Source organism: Bubalus kerabau, chromosome 17 (assembly GCF_029407905.1).
Source record: "Bubalus kerabau isolate K-KA32 ecotype Philippines breed swamp buffalo chromosome 17, PCC_UOA_SB_1v2, whole genome shotgun sequence".
NCBI lineage: Eukaryota > Metazoa > Chordata > Mammalia > Artiodactyla > Bovidae > Bubalus > Bubalus kerabau.
The window spans coordinates 68548919-68573298 of NC_073640.1; the positions used below are offsets into that span (position 1 = coordinate 68548919).

The 24380-nt window shown below is 46.6% G+C and overlaps 3 protein-coding genes and 1 pseudogene across 6 annotated transcripts; 2 read left to right on the plus strand and 2 right to left on the minus strand.

Annotated features, from left to right (window-relative positions):
- Positions 1-1133: 1133 nt before the first annotated feature.
- LOC129632292 (protein FAM32A-like) lies at positions 1134-3057 on the minus strand (annotated as a pseudogene).
- A 7114-nt stretch (positions 3058-10171) lies between these two features.
- Positions 10172-14698, minus strand: LOC129632241 (zinc finger and SCAN domain-containing protein 5B-like). 2 transcript variants are annotated; one of them, XM_055553747.1, is made up of 5 exons: positions 14584-14698; positions 13360-13866; positions 12868-13074; positions 11583-11733; positions 10172-11220 (listed from the first exon to the last, which is right to left on the minus strand). In XM_055553747.1, exons 2-5 carry the CDS (start codon positions 13702-13704, stop codon positions 10574-10576), a joined length of 1350 nt encoding a protein of 449 aa, XP_055409722.1. In that variant the 5' UTR covers positions 13705-13866; positions 14584-14698; the 3' UTR covers positions 10172-10573. The 2 variants fall into 2 exon arrangements, with proteins under 2 accessions (XP_055409722.1, XP_055409723.1); XM_055553748.1 differs by lacking the exon at positions 12868-13074.
- Positions 14699-14774: 76 nt separating this feature from the next.
- Positions 14775-16345, plus strand: LOC129632304 (protein FAM32A-like). 2 transcript variants are annotated; one of them, XR_008704456.1, is made up of 2 exons: positions 14775-14824; positions 15642-16345. XR_008704456.1 is itself a non-coding variant. In XM_055553820.1 (2 exons), the coding sequence occupies exons 1-2, from the start codon at positions 15171-15173 to the stop codon at positions 15886-15888; spliced, it is 264 nt and encodes an 87-aa protein (XP_055409795.1). In that variant the 5' UTR covers positions 15099-15170; the 3' UTR covers positions 15889-16345. The 2 variants fall into 2 exon arrangements, 1 of the variants encoding a protein (XP_055409795.1); XM_055553820.1 differs by lacking the exon at positions 14775-14824 and adding an exon at positions 15099-15187.
- A 5214-nt stretch (positions 16346-21559) lies between these two features.
- On the plus strand, positions 21560-23547 carry LOC129632286 (protein FAM32A-like). Of its 2 annotated transcripts, none has more exons than XM_055553804.1 (2): positions 21560-21683; positions 22253-23547. In XM_055553804.1, the coding sequence occupies exon 2, from the start codon at positions 22269-22271 to the stop codon at positions 22614-22616; it is 348 nt and encodes a 115-aa protein (XP_055409779.1). In that variant the 5' UTR covers positions 21560-21683; positions 22253-22268; the 3' UTR covers positions 22617-23547. The 2 variants fall into 2 exon arrangements, with proteins under 2 accessions (XP_055409779.1, XP_055409780.1); XM_055553805.1 differs by having other exon boundaries at positions 21632-21683; positions 22223-23547.
- The last annotated feature ends 833 nt before the right edge of the window (positions 23548-24380 follow it).

The following is a 24380-nucleotide window of genomic DNA, read 5'->3' on the forward strand; positions in this document are numbered from 1 at the left end:
TGTGTGGTCACAACTGTCCACAGGGCGGTGCTTAAAAGCCCTTGTTGAAAAAATGAACCACCCCACAGGCCACCATGGAGTGTGGAAACAATCTCATCTCACAGAAGATTCCACAAATGAACCACGGTTTATGTGTGGCCGGAGGCAGATCGGTGGATTTCACACGGTCTCTGAGCGAATGCAAGGGGAACAGAAAGCCAGGACTTACTGAAACCCACTTCCACGGGCCCTGACTCTCTAGCGATCTCTTTAGACACTTCCCATCAATTACCTCCTTGAAGCCTTCTCGCCTCGGTCCTCCTCAGTTGGGGACTCGCTCTCCAACTCGGCTGGCGGAGACACGTCTCTCTTTCGCGCTGGAGAAACGCCGGCCCTCTCGGCCTGTTACCCGATCGGCGCATGGATTCGGTGAGGGCGGGGCGAAACGTTCTAGATAATCCCTCTTTACTTAATCACAGGGATTCGATTGCCCACGGAAACTCGCTCAGGAGAACCACGATTTGCTAAAGAGGCCTCCATAGTGGTTTAGCGACAGGTTCTGTGTATTTTTGTTGTTGTTCTGTTTTTGGCCAAGCAGGGAGGCAGGTGCGGTCTCAGTTCCCAGACCGCGGAAGGAAACCACGCCGCCTGCCGCGGGAGCGCTGAGTCTCACCCGCTGGGCGCGCGGGAAATCCCTTGGTTTCCTTTTGGATTTGATTGATTTTGGACTTTGGGGACTGCACTTTGGGGTGAACGGAGTGGTTTCAATGATCTCGTGAATTTTTGGTCTCACTGCCTGGAAGGTTTGACGGTGTCAGAGACATGGTGGTGGGAACCAGATCGGTTTGACTCCTCTCGTCTTTTCTGTTCTTGTGAGATAAGTCTTCAAAGGCTTTTCTAAAATCAGCTGATGAGCTAAGGTGTGAGCAGACCCGATTTCTAAGTAGCATTTTTGAAGAGTAGAAGTTGTACACCAATAGGAAAGAAGAATGACCCCTATCACTTTCAGAAGCCTTCCTTTTTTGAAACAAGTCGGGAAGAAATACCTGAACAACTATGGAGTGAGTGAATCTACCTCAACATAACAGCCATGTAGGCAAAACCACGGCCATCACCTATTCCCTGTAGAAAAGTCTTAGAAACTATGAGACACATTTGACAGAAATGTGTTTATTTGAAATTTAAATTCCACTGGAGACCTTGGCCTCTTTGCCAGGTCCTGCAGGTTTAAAGAGAAGTCCTGCCTAACAGGAAGGCAGTCAACAGTAGGCTCAGTTTCATGATGAAATAGTGATAACCAATGAGACATGCTTTCAGTAAAAGAATAACAAAAGAAAGCAAAAACTTTTTGAAACAGGGTACACTAAAGTAGAAAACAAAATCCAAAGGGAACGATAAGCCATCACTCAAATATCCTCCTCATTCATGTAAATGGAACCCCCTGGACCCAATATCCTCCGAAGCTCTTCCCATGTCATCCACCCTTTGTGTTACAGAAGTGACAAATCACTGTGAATTTCCTACTTGGACCCGAGGGCAGGGTCCTGGGCCAGTGGTTCGGAATGGGTTTCCTGGTGGGATTTGACAGACCTCAGGGAGCAGAAGACCGGTGACACTCGGGGCACATGTAGGGCTCGAGCCCAGAGTGTGTCCACTGAGGTTCCCACTGTGGTCGAAAGCTTTTTCACAGTGCTCACAGCAGAAAGGCTTCTCTTGGGTGTGGGTCCTCTGGTAACCGTGAAGCGTGGAGTCGTGAGGGAACTTCTAGGGGCAGAGATCGCAGCCGTAGGGCTTTTCGCCCAGTGGGTCTCCTGGTGAACACACAGGTCCCGAGGCTGCATGAACCACTGGACATGGAAGTTGCTTTTTTCTCTTTGTAATTTAAAGGGCCGTCTCTGTTTAATGCGCTTCCAGAATAAAGGCCCATTACTTTGATAAGCACGGGCTCAGCAGAAGACTCACAGAATATGTGTAAAAGAATGTTTCCAAAGGCTCCAGAGATGACCCCAACTCTGCTTCCTGCTTCCCCTGGACAATACTCCAACTCCTGGGCGGGGTGGCTACTTGGTCCAGCTGACTTTAGGAATGTCATAATGCTCCGTGAGCGTGTCCAGGTGTCTGTTGAAGTCCTCCACTCTCTGCTAGTGAGTTTTGGATGCTTTCTTCAGGATCCTCTCCATTTGTCGCTTCTCCTGCACCTTCTCAAAGGCCACCTAGGCTGGAGTGCGCTTGTTGAGTTGGCGCCTCAGCTCCTCCTCCTGGTTCTTCTGGATTTTTCCCATCGTTTCCAGGAGTTTTGCCTTGTCTCTGTCCTTTTTCTCCTTCCGCTTGGTCACGCCAAGTTCGGTGACTCCTTGCAGCTTCCAGGGTCCCTTTTGGACCTGCTCGTAGGCGTCCATGCTACCCATCTTTGGATTCGGATTTCTAAATGGACAAAAGTCAGGGGGCATCAGGTTTCTCAAATGGAAATTGGGACAATATCGTTCTGTATTGTAGATCTGAGAGGGTCTCTCTGTGCGTGTTAACACAAATGAACACAGACGAACATGTCTGCTTAGCCCAGGGGGCCAAGGTTCAGAAAGCCTTGAGGAAGAAATGCAGCACACCACACCATAGCATGGAGGCTGGCAACAACTATAAATCAGGGTGATGTATAAACCTATAAATCAGATGGAGGCAGGAGGGGGAACCTGAAAGACCTCTTATTTAAATGTCTTTTCTGCAAGAGAAGAATCCGTGTTCCACTATATTTCCAAAGTTCCATTTACATGTTTCAAGTCCGTTTTTCCCCCTCACAGAGAGCTCAGCACCCAACCGTAGTTAATGTGGAGTTTAAGGGAGATCCACTGCTTTCACAAGGCCTTTGAGCTGATGCAAGGTGAGTAGAAAACCCAGCCTTCTGAAACCCACCACCTCCTTCTGTACTGATTCCCAAACCTTCTCCTTAGACGTTCTCACTCATCACTTACCTCCATTGAGCCCTCTTGCCCTAAGCCTCCTCAAGTCAGTGACTGGCTATCAGTGTGTGTCTGGGGCTGAAACTCTCTATTTATAGAGACGGGGGAAATGGCAAGGGTCCCTGCTTGTTACCCCATCAGCACAGTGATTGTGTAAGGGCGGGTCAAGTCATTTATATGACCTCATTTTAGATAATCCAATTTATCCATGGATCCAGTTTCACACGGACACTCCACCAGAAAAAAACACAGTATATCAAAGAGGCCTCCATATTGGTTTTGTGGTAGACTTCTCTGCTACGTCAGGGGGTAAAGAATCCTCCTGCAATGCAGGAGATGCTAGAGTAATTCCTGGGTCAGGAAGATCTGCTGGAGAAGGGATAGGCTACCCACTCCAGTGTTCTTGGGCTTCCCTTGTGGCACAGCTGGGAAAGAAGTAAAGTGAAAATCTTTTAGATGTCCGACCCTTTGTGACCCCGTGGATATACATTCCATGGAATTCTCCGGACCAGAAGACTGGAGTGGGTAGCCGTTCCCTTCTTCGAGGGATCTTCCCAACCCAGTGAGTGAAGCCAGATCTCCCGCATTGCAGGCAGATTCTTTTTTTTTTTTTTTAATTTATTTTTTTTTCTAGTTTAATTTTATTTTATTTTTAAACTTTACAATATTGTATTAGTTTTGCCAAATATCGAAATGATTACACCACAGGTATACCTGTGTTCCCCATCCCGAGCCCTCCTCCCTCCTCCCTCCCCACACCCTCCCTCTGAGTCATCCCAGTGCACCAGCCCCAAGCATCCAGTATCGTGCATCGAACCTGGACTGGTGACTCGTTTCATACATGATATTATACATGTTTCAATGCCATTCTCCCAAATCTCCCGACCCTCTCCCTCTCCCACAGAGTCCATAAGACTGATCTATACATCAGTGTCTCTTTTGCTGTCTCGTACCACCAGGGAAGCCCGTGCACTTTTTGGAGGTAAGACTGGTTTTCCTGATCTAGCAAATACTTTTCTCATTTACCTGGAGAGTTGGAAGGAGTCAAAGTATAGGTATCTGAAAATTTTAACCAGTTTGGTTCGCCTATGCGTCCCTGGTGGCTCAGTGGTAAAGAATCTACCTGCAAATGCAGAAGACATGGGTTCACTCTCTGGGTTCAGAAGATCTCTCGCAGAAGGAAATGGACAACACACTGCAGTAATCTTGCCTGGAAAATTCGATGGACAGAAGAACCTGGTGGGCCATGGAATAGCAGAGTCGGACACAACTCAGCGACTAAACAACCCTTTTTAAAATTCCACATGTAAAGATCTCGGACGAAGTCTGAATCTGGAATGTTCTGCAGGGGACGTGCCACTTTTGGGGTCACAGTCTGGCTTTTCAGTAAGTACACTCTGGTGCGGCACAGACACCAGTGGTTCTGATTACAGCCTGTCTAGGACTATTCCATGACCCCACAAAAAATGTACATTCTTTAGCCATAGTGACTGAGGAATTTACTAGCAAAATGTTGAGCACATGCTTCTAGAAGCCCATGACAAATTCACCCCTATGTAAAGGGTTTTCCTCTACCTTTCATCAGCAATGTATTCACTGTTCAGAAGAATGGGGGCAAAAGATAAATGAACAGAACTAGTTCCATTTTATTCTACCCTTCCATCTCCTCTATATTCCTCACCCCAATACCCAATACCATTCTCTCACTGGTACAATCTTTCATATTGAATGGACCTTAGTCCATCCATCATTCTTCTGACATCCACCTTTATGGGAAATAAAGGTTGAAATGTCTGAACGGCTCCCTAGATTTTGATTCTGTCGTCTGGGACTATGTTGTCCTTTGCTGTACTTTCAAGAAATTTACAGTGTGTGAGACTCCTCAAATGGACATGAACAGCAATGACAGGTTTTATATGATTCGGTCAAGACAAGCCACCAGGCAAGGCTCTCCATCATGATTCTTCTGGGGAATAAAAATACGAGGAAGCTTATTTAAACACTGAATTCTATGTAGTATAGTGACGTTGGAAACATTAAGCACAGATTGTCCACACAAAACATTTACTTGCTGTCACCAGGCTATTTATTTGCTCCAAGGAAGGGACACACAAAAGGATCCAAAGAGAATCAAGTTCCTGATCACATACTTGTTATGGTCATGAAACACACAACATACAGTTTTGACTCTTTTCTAAAGTGTACGATCTTCTTCCATCAAGTTCATTCACAATGTTGTGCAGCTGTCAATGTTGTCTACTTCCAAGCTTTCTCATCACCCCAAGAACAAAATGTGAATCATGAAAAGTCCCTCCCCATTCTCTGCCCACTTCCCCCCTTACCCTTGGCAATGCCTTGGCAATCCATTCATCTACTTCTTGCATCTATGGGTTCAGTTCAGGTCAGTTCAGTTCAGTCGCTCAGTCGTGTCCAACTCTTTGAGACGGCATGAAATGCAGCACGTCAGGCCACCCTGTCCATCAGCAGCTCCCGGAGTTTACTCAAACTCACATCCATTGAGTCAGAGATGCGATCCAACCATCTCATCCTCTGTCATCCCCTTCCCCTCCTGCCTTCCATCTTTCCCAGCATCAGGGTCTTTTCAAATGAGTCAGTTCTTTGCATCAGGTGGCCAAAGAATTGGAGTTTCAGCTTCAGCTGAAATATTTTCCAATGATATTCAGGACTGATTTCCTTTAAGATGGACTGGTTGGATCCCCTTGCAGCCCAAAGGACACTCAAGAGTCTTCCCCAACACCAAGGTTCAAAAGCATCAGTTTCTTGCCTCTCAGCTTTCTTCAAGTCCAACTCTCACATCCATACATGACTACTGGAAAAACCATAGCTTTGACTAGCTGGACCTTTGTTGGCCAAGTAATGTCTCTGTTTTTTACTGCACTGTCGAGATTGGTCATAACTTCTTTCCAGGGAGCAAGAGTCTTAATTTCATGGCTGTAGTCACCATCTGCAGTGAGTTTGGAGCTCCCCCGCCCCAAAAATAAATTATCTCACTGTTTCCACTGTTTCCCCATCTATTTGCCATGAAGGGATGGGACTGGATGCCATGATCTTAGTTTCCTGAACGTTGAATTTTAAGCCAACTTTTCCACTCTCATCTTTCACTTTCATCAAGGGACTCCTTGGTTCTTCTTTGCTTTCTGCCAAAAGTGTCGTGTCATCTGTGTATCTGAGGTTATTGATATTTCTCCTGCAAATCTTGATTCCAGCTTGTGTTTCATCCAGCCCAGCTTGTCTCATGATGTACTCTGCATATAAGTTACATAAGCAGGGTGACAGTATACAGTCTTGATGTACTCCTTTCCCAATGTGGAATCAGTCCATTGTTCCAAGTCCAGTTCTAACTGTTGCTTCCTGACCTGCATACAGATTTCTCAGGAGGCAGCTCAGGAAGTCTGGTATTCCTGTCTAACAATTTTTCACAGTTTCTTCTGATCCACACGGACAAAGGCTTTGGCATAGTCAATAAAGCAGAAGTAGATATTTCTCTGGAACGCTCTTGCTTTTTCAATGATCCAATTGATGTTGGCAATTTGATCTCTGGTTCCTCTGCCTTTTTTAAATCCAGCTTGAACATCTGAAAGTTCATGGTTCATGTACTGTTGAAGACCAGCTTGGAGAATTTTGAGCATTATTTTGCCAGCATGTGAGATGAGTGCAATTGTGCAGTAGTTTTAACATTCTTTGGCATTGCCTTTCTTTGGGATTGGAATGATAACTGACCTTTTCCAGTCCTGTGGCCACTGCTGAGTTTTCCAAATTTGCTGACTCACTGAGGGCAACACTTTCACAAAATCATGTCTGAGGATTTGAAATAGCTCAACTGGAATTCCATCACGTCCACTAGCTTTGTTCATAGTGATTCCTCCTGAGGCCCACTTGACTTCACATTTCAGGATGTCTGGCTCTAGGTGAGTTATCACACCTTCGGGATTATCTGGGTCATGAAGATCTTTTTAGTGTAGTTCTGTGTATTCTTGGCACCTCTTCTTAATATCTTCTGCTTCTCTTGGGTCCATACCATTTCTGTCCTTTATTGTGCCCATCCTTGCATGAAATCTTCCCTTGGCAAATCCAAATCCTTTCTCACACCCTCAGAGGGCACAACTCCTGACACTCTCTACCTCTCCTCCAACCCCAGCCACCTGGCACACCTGACCACACCAAGCCCAACTGGCTTTGCGGTCTAGTTTGTAGGGTTTTACTCTGCTGTCTGGAAAGTCCTTCCCCTAACACCCTCAGGCTGTCTTCAGATCTCCACACAATCAGTGGTTCTTTGGAGACGGACAGGCCTGTTGCTTTATCACCCGGCATCTCACTCCATCACCACGTTTCCTCAATAGCAGTTTCTCAGCGTCGGTATGTATTTTATTTTTAAATCCATTCAGTTTTGGCTGTACTGGGTCTTTGTTGCTGCTCAGGGCGCAGGGCTCCTCTCCAGGCATGGGGCACAGGCTTCTCGCTGCAGTGACCTCTCTTGTGTGGAGCCCGGGCTCTCGGGGCTCTGGGCTTCAGGAGTGGCGGCTCCCAGGCTTGGCGGTTGTGTCGCATGGCCTTAGTTGCTCCTGAGCCCTGGGACCTTCTCGGGTCAGGGATGAAACTCGTGTCCTCTCATTGGCAGGCACAGCCTTTACCTCCGAGCCCCCGGGGGAGCCCTGTTATTCACTTTTCTTAACTAGTACTTAACTGGGTCTGTGTTTTGAAGTCTTATTCATATTTCATTGTATTAATTTCTTGTGTTGATTCTTCGATAATGGTTCTAATACCCCTGTTTCTGAAGAGACCCAGGCTTTATATTCTATATTGCTTCTTTGAATTAGTTGCCTCCATCTTGGGCCTGTAAGTTAACATCCTTTGAGATAGAAGGAGGCAACAGAGGATGAGATGGTTGGATGGCATCACTGACTCAATGGACACGAGCTCTAGCAAACTCCTGGGAGACAGTGAAAGACAGGGAAGCCTGGAGTGCTGCAGTGCATGGAGTTGCAAAGTGAAAGAAAGTGAAGTGGCTCTTTGTGACCCCATGGACTGTAGCCCACCAGGTTCCTCCGTCCATGGGATTCTCCAGGCAAGAATACTGCAGTAAGTTGCCATTCTCTTCTCTCGGGGATCTTCCCCACCGAGGGAGCAAACTCACATCTCCTGATTTGGCAGGCGGATTCTTTACCACTGAGCCTCCTGGGAAACCATGAGAGAAGCTCACACAATTCTGAGAATTAACCCAAGAAATGAAAACAAATGTACCCTGGACCTGAAGGTTAACTGTATTGACAACAATCAAGATGACACTGATCAGACCAGTGATGACCAGTTTCAAGATGATTGTCAGAGCTGACTGCGCTGTTTCTGCCTGTAGCCCCCGCCCTCCATCTATAAAAGCTGTTGCTCATTAATTGTCTGGGGTGGGAGGTGGGGGGAGTAAGCCATTGGACAGACGTCTGCCCCGCCTCCACAGTTGTTGGATAAGGAAATGGCAACCGAGTCCAGTACTCTTGCCAGGAAAATGCCATGGGCGGAGGACCCTGGTAGGCTACAGTCCACGGGGTCGCAAAGAGTTGGACATGACTGAGCGACTTCACTTTCACTTTCAACAGTTGCTGGCATCCAGAATAAAGCTAACATTCCTTCCCCCCAACCTGGCCTCTGTATTGGCTTTTAAGTGGAGCAGCCAGACACCAATATCTATTACAATATCATCCTTGAGTTTGCCTCCCCCAGCAAATTCCCAGGCTAATTAATAGAACAAAATGCTGATTCTTTGAAAAGAAATACTTTTATTTTCTCCATTCGGCTCCAAATGACCTCTCTTCATTTCTGCTGGAGGACAGTCAAGTGGGATGAAAGAGTGCTACCTTGAAGAATCTTTTCTAGCTGAGACACCCTAGAATCTCAATGTTCAAATGGGCATTAATACTACATTACCTAACAGTTCATAATTCCGAAAGAATACAGTTACTTTAAATGCTCAAGTGGGTACTCAGTAGCTTCAGTCATGTCCAACTCGTTGCAACCCGACAGACCATAGCCTGCCAGGCTCCTCTGTCCATGGGATTCTCCAGGCAAGAATACTGGAGTGGGTTGCCATTCCCTTCTCCAGGGGATCTTCCTGATGAAGGGATCGAACCTGGGTCTTCTGTGCTGCAGGCGGATTCTTCACTGCTAAGCCACTGGGGAAGCCTTACAGAGGGATGATATCTCCACATAATAATGGACATGTAACAAACCGCAGCTATCATCTACTCCATATAAAAAAATCTTGGGGATAGGGTGGGATGATTTGAGAGAATGGCATTGAAACATGTAAAATATCATGTATGAAACGAGTTGCCAGTCCAGGTTCGATGCACGATACTGGATGCTTGGGGCTGGTGCACTGGGATGACCCAGAGGGATGGAATGGGGAGGGAGGAGGGAGGAGGGTTCAGGATGGGGAACACATGTATACCTGTGGCGGATTCATTTTGATATTTGGCAAAACTAATACAATATTGTAAAGTTTAAAAATAAAATAAAATTAAAAAAAAATAGAATCGCAATGTTCAAATGGGCATTAATACTACATTACCTAACAGTTCATAATTCCAAAAGAATACAGGTACTTTAAATGCTCAAGTGGGTGCTTAGTCACTTCAGTCGTGTCCAACTCGTTGCAACCCAACAGACCATAGCCTGCCAGGCTCCTCTGTCCATGCGATTCTCCAGGCAAGAATTCTGGAGTAGGTTGCCATTCCCTTCTCCAGGGGATCTTCCTGATGAAGGGATCGAACCTGGGTCTTCTGTGCTGCAGGCAGATTCTTTACTGCTGAGTCACTGGGGAAGCCTTACAGAGGGATGATATCTCCACATAATAATGGGCATGTAAGAAACCGCTGCTATCATCTACTCCATATAAAAAAAGCCTTGGGGATGGGGTGGGATGATTTGGGAGAATGGCATTGAAACATGTATAATATCATATATGAAAAAGTAGCCAGTCCAGGTTCGATGCATGATAGTGGATGCTTGGGGCTGGTGCACTGGGATGACCCAGAGGGATGGTATGGTGAAGGAGGAGAGAGGAGGGTTCAGGATGGGGACAAAGTGTATACCTGTGGTGGATTCATGTTGATATATGGCAAAACCAATACATATTGTAAAGTTAAAAAATAAAATAATAAGAAAAAATTTTGGAAGGGGAAATACACAGGACACTTATTTGACAGAAATGTCTTCGTTTATTTGAAATTTAAATTTCACTGGTGATCCTCTTTTTCATCGGGCCACTCTGCTAAGAGCATCCTACTGTACAATTAAATCTTCCCTAATGGGGGGGGGGGGACAATCATCAGTGACCTCAATTTCACGAAGAAGTACTGAAAACTAATGAGACCTGCATTCACTGAATAAGAAAAACACAAAGATGAAACTTATCACAAACACAGGCTACACTAAAGTAGAGAACAAAATCTGAAGGGAAAGATAAGTCATCACTCAAATATTCACCAAATTCAAGTGAATGGAACCCCATCGGGTTCCAGTATGATCGTAAGTTCTTCAAATGTCACCCTTTCTTTGTATCACATAACTGACAAATAATCCCGAATTTCCTTCTGGGACTTGAGGGCAGGGTCCTGAGCCAGTCATCTGGAATGGATTTTCCGGTGGCGTTTGAAAGTCCCCAGCTGACGGAAGGCACCGTGACACTCAGGGCACACGTAGGGCTTGAGCCCAGAGTGGGTGCGTCGGTGAACGTTGAGGTTCCCTCGGTGGCGGAAAGCTCTGTCACAGTGCTCACAGCGGAAAGGCTTCTCCTGGGTGTGGGTCCTCTTGTGAGTGCGCAGGGTGGAGTCGTGGGTGAACTTCTTGAGGCAGAGATCACAGCTGTAGGGCTTCTCGCCAGTGTGGATCCGCTCGTGAACCCGCAGATCTGAAAGCTGTATGAACCCTTTGGCACAGATGTCACACTGAAAGGGCCTCTCTCCTGTGTGTGTCCTCTGGTGCAGGGTAAGCTGAGACTGATAAGGAAAGCTCTTTTTGCACACCCTGCATTCAGAGGGTGCCCGTCCCGGGGTTTCTGCTCCCTCAGGAAGACTGGTGAGTCCCACGGTCCCAGATGAACCAACAGAACGGGACCCAAGCTGTCCTGAGAACTCTCCTTGGTCCAAACACATGGCTGCTTCTTGACGCACGTCTTGGCAAGTCGGACTGCGGTCCCATTTCCTTTTGACATGTCTGCGATTCTTTAGAGGACCTCGTCTTGATCCACTCATAGTGGAAACGTCTCCCTCTGGAACACAGGAAGAAAGGGTTCAGGAGACACATTTTAAAGATCAGTTTCTTCTTGAGGATTCTTCTGTCTCTCTATGCTCCCAGAATCTGCTGAAAGAAATTCAGCACCACATTTAGCAAGGAGCATTTTCTGTGTGGCTGGCCTCACTGGAACTCTGATGTTGGCTGAGAAGTTCCCATCAAGCAACCAAGCTAAGAGCTTGGACTGTGGGACACTGGAACGTTGACGATGGAGAAGGTTGGCACTGGACAATGATCTCCACCCACCCATCCAAGGATGGTGATGCTGGCTACCCAGCCCCATGCCACCATAAGAGGGAGTCACTAACTCTGCTGAATTCCACGGTTTTGAATACTCACCAGGACCCTTCAGAAGTTCAGGTTCTTGAGATTGAAGGGTTTTTGTCTCTCCCCTGTCTTCCAGCAGGTCCTTCTCCAAGTTCTCCCTGGGCGTCTGACCCTTCAGCTCACCTGTTTCAGGAACAGTCTCTGGCGGGAGAGCTCTCTGGTCCTGACAAGGGACAAACAAGCAGAGGCAAAGCCATTTACCTTAGTCCATGGAAAACTGTTTCCTGTTTCCCCATCTCCCTCGTATCTTGATCTAAGACTTCAACTTTCTTCATGTCATTGGATATGTAGGGGATATGCCCTGACTTCTTGTGGTCCACCCCATCACCCTGATTGATAATCATCTGCTGAAACTCAGACTGTCCTGGATCTATTCAGACCGTATATTGCAATCCAATCAGGACATCACAGTTGGCACTCTGACTTCTCTATGCATAGGTCTCTCCAAATCATACCCATTCCTGCCTGCCCCTGACTCTGGAAGTAAAGAACTCTAGGTCCAGCTCTCTTGACTCCATCATTGTTGGAGACTTTGCCTGGATGCAACTTTGTGATGGTGGTTACCCAGTACATAGGAAGCTGATGACCAGTATTCTTGGTCTCTACTCCATGCAAGTCAATATCATCCCCTGCCTATACCCAACCTTATTTGAACAAATCAACTGCCTTCCATTCATTCTTCAATGTCTGAAAGGGAAAGTGTTAGTCGCTCAGTCGTGTCTGACTCTCTGCAAACCCATGGACTATAGCTGCCAGGTTCCTCTGTTCATGGGATTCTCCAGGCAAGAACACTAGAGTGGGTAGCCATTCCCTTCTCCAGGGGATCCTCCTGACCCAGGCATCGAACCCAGGTATCCTGCATTGTCGGCAGATTCTTCACCATATATGAGCCTCCAGGGAAGCCCAATGTCTACTAGGGGGCAAAATGAGTCCACTTTTGAGTCACTCCATAAGTTGCAAGGAATGATCATATTCTGAAATATGACGTGTCCTTGGGCAAAGTGCCCGTGGGTAAATCAGCTGTCAGTGTATTTACCTGCAGCAAATTGAACCTAGCATCATATAAGGAAGACAGGATTCCCTTCTCCCCACTCCTAAGACTAGAAGCTTTCATAGCAGAGGGACAGAGATGGATTATCTTCTTTATTACACTGATTAGAAAAAAATGCCTAGGAACTGAAAGCATCCATGGGAATTCCTGGAAGCATTGGGTCCATTCCTGTTCTTTGCCAAATCTCCCCATTACTCCAGCAGCCACACCCACCTGCCTCTCTTCTACCTGCTTACAGGCTCTCACCTGCTCCCTAGACAGGTTCGTGGGTCCTGGCAGATTCTGCAGCTCTTGGCTTCCTTCCTGGCCATCCTCTGGAGATATGACCCTAACGCGGGGTTGGGGCTCCTCCCACGGGTCTCTCTCATCATCCATGTCACCGGCCTTGGCTACAACCATCTCAATATCGGGATCATGCACAAGATATTTATGCCCTTGTATGCAGACTATGGTCTATGAGGGGATAAATCAACCAAAACCAGTCTTTATAAACCAGGAATGTAGCTTTCAGGCATCCAATGGCATTGACAATAGAAGCTCCCGTTTGGTGTAAAAGATCTACATCCTTCGAGTTGAGACAGTCAGAAGTATCTCCCAAATTGCCCAATTGTGAACTTCTGTGCCCAACACCTGTTTGGGAACCACTGATACAGAGCCAAACCCGCAGGTCCTATCTTGTGATCCCTGCAGCTTGCACGTGTCTCCTCCTCCCACACCCATCACTAAGGTCCTACTCACCCAGTTCTTGGGTTTCTGCTTATTTCTCAGCACGTCCTCCAGGGCTTTGCAACTCTGCACCCCACTTTCTTTGAGCAGGACCTGGCACTCCAGGGGCATGCAGATCATGAACTGCTCCAGCACCAGCCTGTCCATCATCTGCTCCTTGGTGTGAAGATCCGGCCTCAGCCACAGATGGCAGAGTTCACGGAGTCTCCTCAGATCCTCGATGGGGTCGGACTCCTCTGAGCTGCTAAATGTTCTGAACCGAACGTGCCATGTTTCCTGGTCACAGTCTGAGTCTTCCATGAGTGTGTCTTGGGGTGGCACGGATGCCGGTGACTCTGCCCCAGGGCTGTCTGTCATGTGTCCAGAACCCTGAAAAAATGGCTGGTCCTCAGGCGTATTGATGGAGGCAATTTCCAGTAGGACTCTGAGCAAATGCTTCTAGAAGTGGGTGCCCAGTTGAAGCCTATGGAAATGGATTTCCTCTGCTTTTCCTCAGTATTAAAGTCACTGGTTAGCAGTCTGGGGAGACAAAAAAAAAGAGAAACAAATGGGTTTCATTTTTTTCCACCCTTCTGTCTCCCCTACATCCCAATATTGAACACCATTCCCCGACTCATTCAATATTTCATAAAACTGTCTGGTCTGAAATGACCATAGGGCTTCCTTGGTGGTCCAGTGGATAAGAATCTGCCTGCCAATGCAGGGGGACATGGGTTTGATCCCTGATATGGGAAGACCCCGCCTGCCTCGAAGCCTGTGCACCACAATTCTTGAGCCTGAGAGGGGCAACTACTGAACCCGAGCTGTAGACTCCCAGCTCTGCCATGGGAGAAGCCAACACAATGAGAAGCCCATACCCCTCAGCTAGAGAGTAGTCCCCACTAGCTACGACTAGAGAAAGCCCTCACAGCAAAGAAGACCCAGCCCAGCCAAAATCAAGGAATTAAAAAACTTAAAACTAATAATAAACATATATGTAGTTTTTAAAAGGCCATAGGGTGCCGCTCAGAAACCCTTGAAGAAAACGAGCCACCTCAAAGCAACATTAGTGGAAACATTCATCTCCCCTCGCAGAAGAGATGGATTAACCGTTGTTAATGTGGGGTTAGAGTAAGATCTCCTGTCACAAGGTCTCCCAGCTAATGTAGGATGAACAGAAAGCAACATCTTTCTGAAACCCACCCGTGTGTCCCGATTTCTAGCCATCCTCCTTGGACGTGCCCACTCACCACTTACCCCTTCCAGGTCCCTTGCCTTCAGCCTCCTCAGGTCAGGCACTGGCTCTCAAAGTGTGTCTGGAGCTGAAATGTCTGTATTTATAGAGACTTGGGTGAATCTCCAGGAATTTCTGGCCATAACCTCATCATCCCAGTGATTGGATAAAGGGCATGGAAGGAACCACTTCAGATAATCTGGGTAGATTCCATTTCCTGTGGAGACTCCAACAGGAAGAACCATTAAAGAGGCCACGATATTGGTTTGGCAGTAAACTTTCTCTAATGTATTTTATTTACTGTAGACTTCATGGATGGCATTTCTTGGGGAAATAGATTGATTTTCCTGATCTAATGAATTTTTTCTGCTTGGAGACTGTGAGGCAGTCCAATAATTGTAATCCGATGGTTGTAATCAAATTGGGTTACCTAATCTTGTTTCTTTCTCATGAAATAAGTCATCAAAGATTTTGTCTAAAATTAGCTGATGAGATCAACTGTAAGAAACCATTTCAGAAAGGCATCACAAAAACCAGAGGTTGTACACCAGTAGGGAAAAGATGAGAAGTCAATGGCGCCACGCTCCAGTGCTCTTGCCAGGAAAATCCCATGGATGGAGGAGCCTGGTGGGCTACAGTCCATGGGGTCGCTATGAGTCGGACACAACTGAGCGAGTTCACTTTCACATTTCCCTTTCATGCATTGGAGAAGGAAATGGCAACCCACTCCAGTGTTCTTGCCTGGAGAATCCCAGGGACAGGGGAGCCTGGTGGGCGGCCATCTATGGGGTCGCACAATTTCAGACACGACTGGAGCGACTTGGCAGCAGTTAGCAGCAGCAAGGGAAAAGAATGACACTTATCAATTTAAGAAGCCTTCTTTTTCTAAATACCTAAGGAAGCACTATCCAAACGTGTAGAAAGGGAACATATCTCAACATACTAATGGCCATATAGACAAAACCATGACTATCACCTACCTGTAGCAAAGTCTTAGAAGAGAAAACACACAGCTGTTTAATAGAAATGTGTTTGCTTATTTGAAATTTAAATTACAGTAGTGAACCTGTATTTAATCTAGCCATCCTGCTGCTGCTGCTGCAAAACTCCTGGAAACGATGGGAAAAGTCCACAAGAACCAGGAGGAGCTGAGGCGCCAACTCGACAAGCGGACCCCAGCCCAGGTGGCCTTTGAGAAGGTGCAGGAGAAGCGACAAATGGAGAGGATCCTGAAGAAAGCATCCAAAACCCACAAGCAGAGAGTGCAGGACTTCAACAGACACCTGGACACGCTCATGGAGCACTATGGCATTCCTAAAGTCAGCTAGACCAAGTAGCCGCCCCACCTAGGAGATGGAGTATTGTGCAGGGGAAGCAGGAAGCAGAGTTGGGGTCATCTCTGGATCCTTTGGAAACATTCTTTTACACACATCCTTTTGAGTCTTCTGCTGAGCCCGTGCTTATCAAAGTAATGGGCCCTTATTCTGGAACTGCATTAAAGAGAGAGGGCCCTTTAAATTACACAGAGAAAAAAGCAACATCAATGTCCAATGGTTCATGCAGCCTCTGGACCTGTGTGTTCACCAGGAGACCCACGTGGGCGAGAAGCCCTACAGCTGCCATCTCTGCCCCAAGAAGTTCCCCCACGACTCCACGCTGCATGCTCACCAGAGGACCCACACCCAAGAGAAGCCTTTCTGCTGAGAGCACTGTGAAAAAGCTTTCGACCACAGTGGGAACCTCAGTGGTCACACTCTGGGCTCGAGCCCTACATGTGCCCCGAGTGTCACCTGCCTTCTATCCCTGGGGTGTCTCAAATCCCACCAGGAAACCCATTCCGAACCACTGGCCCAGGAATCTGCCCTCGGGTCCAAGTCCTTTCTGCTCCAAGAAGGAAATTCACAATGATTTGTCATTTCTGTAACACAAAGGGTGGATGACATGGGCAGAGCTTCAGAGGATTTTGGGTCCAGGGGCTTCCATTTACATGAATGAGGAGGATATTTGAGTGATGGCTTATCGTTCCCTTTGGATTTTCTGTTCTACTTTAGTATAGCCTGTTTCAATCCGTTTTTGCTTTCTTTTGTTATTCTTCTACTGAAAGCATGTCTCATTAGTTATCAGTACTTCATCATGAAACTGAGCCTACTGTTGACTGCCTTCCTGTTAGGCGGGACTTCACTGTAAAACTGCATGCTCCTGGCACAGAGGCCAGGTTCTCCAGTAGAATTTAAATTTCAAATAAACACATTTCTGTCAAAGAGTGTCTGCATAGTTTCTAAGACTTTTCTGCAGGGAATAGGTTATAGCCATGGTTTTGCCCTCATGGCTGTTATTATGCTGAGATAGATTCACTCACTCCATACTTGTTCGGGGATTTCTTCCTGAGGTGTTTAGAAAAAGGAAGGCTTCCGAAAGTGATAGGTGTCATTCCTTTTTCCTATTGGCATACAACTTCTACTCTTCAGAAAGGCTATTAGAAATCGGGTCTTCTCTCACCTTAGCTCATCAGCTGATTTTAGAAAAGCCTTTGAAGACTTTTCTCACAAGAACAGAAAAGACGAGAGGAGTCAAACCGATCTGGCTCCCACCACCATGTCTCTAACTCCGTCAAACCCTCCAGGCAGTGAGACCGAAAATTCACGAGATCATTAAAACCAAGCCGTTCACCCCAAAATGCAGTCCCCAAAGTCCAAAATCAATCAAATCCAAAAGGAAACCGAGGGATTTCCCGAGCGGTCCCGCGGTTGAGACTTAGCGGTCCAGCGGGTGATACTTGGCGCTCCCGCTACAGGCGGCGTGGTTTCCTTCTGCGCTCTGGGAACTGAGATCGCACTTGCCTCCCTGCTTGGCCAAAAACAGAACAAAAAAAAATACACAGAATCTGTCACTAAATCACTATGGAGGCCTCCCAGTGCTCAGGAGCAACTAAGGCCGCGCAACACAAGCACCGAGCCTGGGAGTCGCCACTCCTGAAGCCCAGAGCCCCGAGAGCCCGGGCTCCCCACAAGAGAGGTCACTGCAGTGAGAAACCTGTGCCCGCGACTAGAGAGGAGCCCTGCATCACGAGCAGCAACAAAGACCCAGCACAGCCAGAATTAATGGATTTAAAAGAGAAAATACATACCGAGGCTGAGAAACTCCTATTGAGGAATCGTAGTGATGGAGTGAGATGCCGGGCAATAAAGCAACAGCCAGGCCTGTCCGTCTCCAAAGAACCACTGATTGTGTGGAGATCTGAAGATAGCCTGAGCGTGTCGGGGGAAGGACTTTCCAGACAGTGGAAGAAAACCCTAAAACTAGACTGCAAAACCAGTTGGGCTTGGTGTGGTCAGGTGTGCAAGGTGGCTGGGGAGTGGAGGAGAAGGTAGAGAGTGTGAGGAGCACTGCCCTCCGAGGGTGTGAGAAAGGATTTGGATTTGCCAAGGGAAGATTTCATGCAAGGATGGGGACAATACAGGACACAAATGGTATGGACCCAAGAGAAGCAGAAGATATTAAGAAGAGATGGCAAGAATACACAGAAGAACCGTACAAAAAAGATCTTCACGATCCAGATAATCCCGAAGGTGTGATCACTCACCTAGAGCCAGACATTCTGGAATGTGAAGTCAAGTGGGCCTTAGGAAGAATCACTATGAACAAAGCTACTGGACGTGATGGAATTCCAGTTGAGCTATTTCAAATCCTCAGGCATGATGCTGTGAAAGTGTTGCACTCAACAAGTCAAGAAATTTGGAAAACTCAGCAGTGGCCACAGGACTAGAAAAGGTCAGTTTCCATTTCAATCCCATAGAATGCTCAAACTACTGCACAATTGCACTCATCTCACACGCTAGCTAAATAATGCTCAAAATTCTCCAAGCACTCTTCAACAGTACATCAACCATGAACTCTCAGATGTTCAAGCTGGATTTAGAAAAGGCAGAGGAACCAGAGATCAAATTTCCAGCATCAATTAGATCATTGAAAAAGCAAGAGCATTCCAGAGAAACATCTACTTCTGTTTTATTGACTATGCCAAAGCCTTTAACTGTGTGGATCACAAGAAACTGTGGAAAATTGTTGGACAGGAATACCAGACTTCCTGAGCTGCTTCCTGAGAAATCTGTATGCAGGTCAGGAAGCAACAGTTAGAACTGGACTTGGAACAAAGGACTGATTCCAAATCGGAAAGGAGTATGTCAAGGCTGTATATTGTCACCCTGCTTATGTAACTTATATGCAGAGTACATCATGAGACAAGCTGGGCTGGATGAAACACAAGCTGGAATCAAGATTTGCAGGAGAAATATCAATAACCACAGACACGCAGATGACACCGTCCTTATGGCAGAAAGTGAAGAAGAACCAAAGAGTCTCCTGATAAAAGTGAAGGAGAAGGGTTAAAAATTTGGCTTAAAACTCAGCATTCAGAAAACTAAGATCATGGCATCCGGTCCCATCCTTTCATGGCAAATAGATGAGGAAACAGTGGAAACAGTCAGAGAATTTATTTTCAGGGGTGGCGGTAGGGCTCCAAAATCACTGCAGATGGTGACTGCAGCCATGAAATTAAAAGACTCTGGCTCCTTGGAAGAAAAGTTATGACCAACCTAGACAGCATATTAAAAAACAGAGACTTTACTTAGCCAACAAAGGTCCAGCTAGTCAAAGCTATGGTTTTTACAGTAGTCATGTATGGATGTGAGAGTTAGACTTAAAGAAAGCTGAGAGGCAAAAAACTGATGCTTTTTAACCTTGGTGTTGGAGAAAACTCTAGGGTGTCCTTTGTACTGCAAGGAGATCCAACCAGTCCATTCTTAAGGAAATGAGTCCTGAATATTCATTGGAAGGACTGACGCTGAAGCTGAAACTCCAATACTTTGGCCACCTGATGCAAAGAACTGACTCATTTGAAAAGAGCCTGATGCTGCGAAAGATTGAAGGCAGGAGGGAAAGGGGACGACAGAGGATGAGATGGTTGGATGGCATCATCGACTCAATAGACATGAGTTTGAGTAAACTCCGGGAGTTGGCGATGGACAGGGTGGCCTGACGTGCTGCGTTTCATGGGGCCTCAAAGAGTCGGACACGACTGAGCAACTGAAGTGAACTGAACCCATAGATGCAAGAAGTAGATGAATGGATTGACAAGGGTAAGGGAGGAGGTGGGCAGAGAATGGGGAGGGACTTTTCATGATTCACATTTTGTTCTTGGGGTGATGAAAAGAGTTGGAAGTACACAACATTGAAAGCTGCACAAAATTGTGACCGAACTTGGTGAAACAAGATCGTACACTTTATAAAAGAGTCAAAATTGTATGTTGTGTGTTTCATGACCATAACAAGTATGTGATCAGGAACTTGATTCTCTTTGGATCCTTTTGTGTGTCCCTTCCTTGGAGCTAATAAATACCCTGGTGACAGCAAGTAAATGTTTTGTGTGGACAATCTGTGCTTAACATTTCCAACGTCACTATACTACATAGAATTCAGTGTTTAAATAGGCTTCCTCATATTTTTATTCCCCAGAAGAATCATGACTGAGAGCCTTGCATGGTGGCTTGTCTTGACCGAATAATATAAAACCTGGCATTGCTGTTCATATCCATTTGAGGAGTCTCACACACTGTAAATTTCTTGAAAGTACAGCAAAGAACAACATAGTCCCAGACTACAGAAGTCAAAATCTAGGGAGCCTTTCAGACATTTCAAAGTTTTTTTCCAGAAAATGTGGATGTCAGAAGAATGATGGATGGACTAATGTCCATTCAATATGAAAGATTGTAGCAGTGAGGGAATGCTATTGGGTATTGGGATGAGGAATGTAGAGGAGATGGAAGGGTGGAATAAAATGAAACTAGTCCTGTTCATTTATCTTTTGCCCCCATTCTTCTGAACAGTGAATACATTGCTGATGAAAGGTAGAGGAAATCCCTTTACATAGGGGTGAATTGTCATGGGCTTCTAGAAGCATGTGCTCAACATTTTGCTAGTAAGTTCCTCAGTCACTATGGCTAAAGAATGTACATTTTTTGTGGGGTCATGGAATAGTCCTAGACAGGCTGTAATCAGAACCACTGGTGTCTGTGCCGCACCAAAGCGTACTTACTGAAAAGCCAGACTGTGACCCCAAAAGTGGCACGTTCCCTGCAGAACATTCCAGATTCTGACTTCGTCCGAGATCTTTCCATGTGGAATTTTAAAAAGGATTGTTTAGTCGCTGAGTTGTGTCCAACTCTGCTATTCCATGGCCCACCAGGTTCTTCTGTCCATCGAATTTTCCAGGCAAGAATACTGCAGTGCGTTATCCATTTCCTTCTGCAAGAGATCTTCCGAACCCAGGGAGTGAACCCACGTCTCCTGCATTGGCAGGTAGATTCTTTACCACTGAGCCACCAGGGATCATAGGCGAACCAAACTGGTGACAATTTTCGAATACCTATGCTTTGACTCCTTCCAACTCTCCAGGTAAATGAGAAAAGTATATTCTAGACCAGGAAAATCAATCTTGCTGTCAAAAAGTGCATGGGCTTCCCTGGTGGTAAAGAATCTGCCTGCAATGTGGGAATCCTGGCTTCGCTCCCTGGGTTGGGACGATCCCTTGGAGAAGGGAACAGCTACCCACTCCAGTCTTCTGGCGTGGAGAATTCCATGGACGGTATATCCACAGGGTCACAAAGAGCTGGACATGACTGAAAGACTTTCACTTTACTTCTTTCCCAGCTGAGCCACAAGGGAAGCCCAAGAACACTGAAGTGGGGAGCCTATCCCTTCCCCAGCAGATCTTCCAGACCCTGGAATTACTCCAGCATCTCCTGCATTGCAGGCACATTCTTTACCACCTGAGCTATCAGAGAAGTCTACCACAAAACCAACATGGAGGCCTCTTGGATAAATTGGTTTTTTTCTGGTGGAGTGTCCCTGTGAAACTGGATCCATGGATAAACTGGATTATCTAAAATGAGGTCATATAAATGGCTTGACCCGTCCTTACACAATCACTGTGCTGATGGGGTAACAAGCAGGGACCCTTGCCATTTCCCCCATCTCTCTATAAATAGAGATGTTTCAGCCCCAGACACACACTGATAGCCAGTCATCGACTTGAGGATGCTGAGGGCAAGAGGGCTCAAAGGAGGTAAGTGATGAGTGAGAACGTCTAAGGAGAAGGTTTGGGAAGCAATACAGAAGGAGGTGGTGGGTTTCGGAAGGCGGGTTTTCTACTCACCTTGCATCAGCTCGAAGACCTTGTGAAAGCAGTGGATCTCCCTTAAACTCCGTATTAACTATGGTTGACTGCTGAGCTCTCTGTGAGGGGGGAAGAACGGACTTGAAACATGTAAAAGGAACTTTGGAAATATAACCGAACACGGATCCTTCGCTTGCATAAAAGACATTTTAATTAAGAGGTCTTTCAGGCTCCCCTTTCCTGCCTCCATCTGATTTATAGGTTTATAAATCACCCTGGTTTATAGGTTTATAAATCACCCTGATTTATAGGGTGTTGCCACCCTCCATGCGGTGGTGTGGTGTGCTGCATTTATTCCACAAGGCTTTCTGAACCTTGGCCCCCTGGACTAAGCAGAGATGTTCATCTGTGTTCATTTGTGTTACCCCACACACAAAAACCTCTCGGATCTACAGAGGAGAACGATATTGTCCCAATTTCCATTTCAGAAAACCAACCCCAGACTTTTGTCCTTTTAGAAATCCGAATCCAAAAATGGGCAGCATGGACTCCTACGAGCAGGTCCAAAAGGGACCCCTGAAGCTCAAAGGAGTCACAGAGCTTGGTGTGTCCAAGCGAAAGAAGAAAAGGGACATAGACAAGGCAAAACTCCTGGAAACGATGGGCAAAATCCAGAAGAACCAGGAGGAGGAGCTGAGGCGCCACCTCAATAAGCGGACCCCAGCCCAGGTGGCCTTTGAGAAGGTGCAGGAGAAGCGACAAATGGAGAGGATCCTGAAGAAAGCATCCAAAACCCACAAGCAGAGAGTGGAGGACTTCAACAGACACCTGGACACGCTCACGGAGCACTATGACATCCCTAAAGTCAGCTGGACCAGGTAGCCGCCCCACCCAGGAGATGGAGTATTGTCCAGGGGAAGCAGGAAGCAGAGTTGCAGTCATCTCTGGAGCCTTTGGAAACATTCTTTTACACACATCCTTTTGAGCCTTCTGCTGAGCCCATGCTTATCAAAGTAATGGGTCCTTATTCCAGAACCACAATAAAGAGAGACGGCTCATTAACTCTAAATTAAAAAAAAAAAATAGTGCAACATCCATGTCCAATGGTTCATGCAGCCTCCAGACCTGTGTGTTCACCAGGAGATCCACATGGGCAAGTAGCCCTACAGCAGTGATCTCTGCCCCAGTAAGTTCCCCCACGACTCTATGCTGCATGCTCACCAGAGGACCCACACCCAAGAGAAGCCTTTCTGCTGTGAGCACTGTGAAAAGCATTCAACCACAGTGGGAACCTCAGTGGTCACACTCTGGGCTCGAGCCCTACATGTGCCCCGAGTGTCACTGGCCTTCTGCTGCCTGGGGTGTCTCAAATCCCACCAGGAAACCCATTCGGAACCACTGGCCCAGGAATCTGCCCTCAGGTCCAAGTCCTTTCTGCTCCAAGAAGGAAATTCACAATGATTTGTCACTTCTATAACACAAAGGATGGATGACACATGAAGAGCTTCGGAGGATATTGGGTCCAGGGGGTTAAATTTACATGAATGTAGACGATTTTGAGTGATAGCTTATTTTTCCCTTTGGATTTTGTTTTCTACTTTAGTGTAGCCTGTTTCAATCCGTTTTTGCTTTCTTTTGTTATTCTTCTACTGAAAGAATGTCTCATTAGTTATCAGTACTTCATCATGAAACTGAGCCTACTGTTGACTGCCTTCCTGTTAGGCGGGACTTCACTGTAAAACTGCATGTTTCTGGCACAGAGGCCAGGCTCTCCAGTGGAATTTTAAATTTCAAATAAACACATTTCTGTCAACGAGTGTCTCCGTAGTTTCTAAGACTTTTCTACAGGGAATAGGTGGTGGCCGTGGTTTTGCCTACATGGCTGTTATTATGCTGAGATACGTTCACTCGCTCCATACTTGTTCGGGGATTTCTTCCTGAGGTGTTTCCAAAAAGGAAGGCTTCCGAAAGAGATAGGTGTCATTCCTTTTTCCTATTGATGTACAACTTCTTCTCTTCAAAAAGGCGTCTTAGACATCGGGTTTTCTCACACCTTAGCTCATCAGCTGATTTTAGAAAAGCCTTTGAAGACTTATCTCACATGAACAGAAAAGACCAGAGGAGTCAAACCGATCTGGCTCCCACCATCATGTCTCTGACTCCGTCAAACCCTCCAGGCAGTGAGACCAAAAATTCACGAGATCATTGAAACCAGTCCGTTCATCGCAAAATGCAATCCCCGAAGTCCACAATCAATGAAATCCAAAAGGAAACCGAGGGATTTCCCGTGCGGTCCAGCGGGTGAGACTCAGCGCTCCCGCGGCAGGCGGCATGGTTTCCTTCCGCCGTCTGGGAACTAAGATGGCACCTGCCTCCCTGCTTGGCCAAAAACAGAACAACAACAAAAAATACACAGAACCTGTCGCTAAATCACTATGGAGGCCTCTTTAGTAAATCGTGGTTCTCCTGAGCGAGTTTCCATGGGCAATCGAATCCCTCTGATTAAGTAAAGAAGGATTATCTAGAACGTTTTGCCCCGCCCTCACCGAATCCATGCGCCGATCGGGTAACAGGCCGAGAGGGCCGGCGTTTCTCCAGCTCGAAAGAGAGACGTGTCTCCGCCAGCCGAGTTGGAGAGCGAGTCCC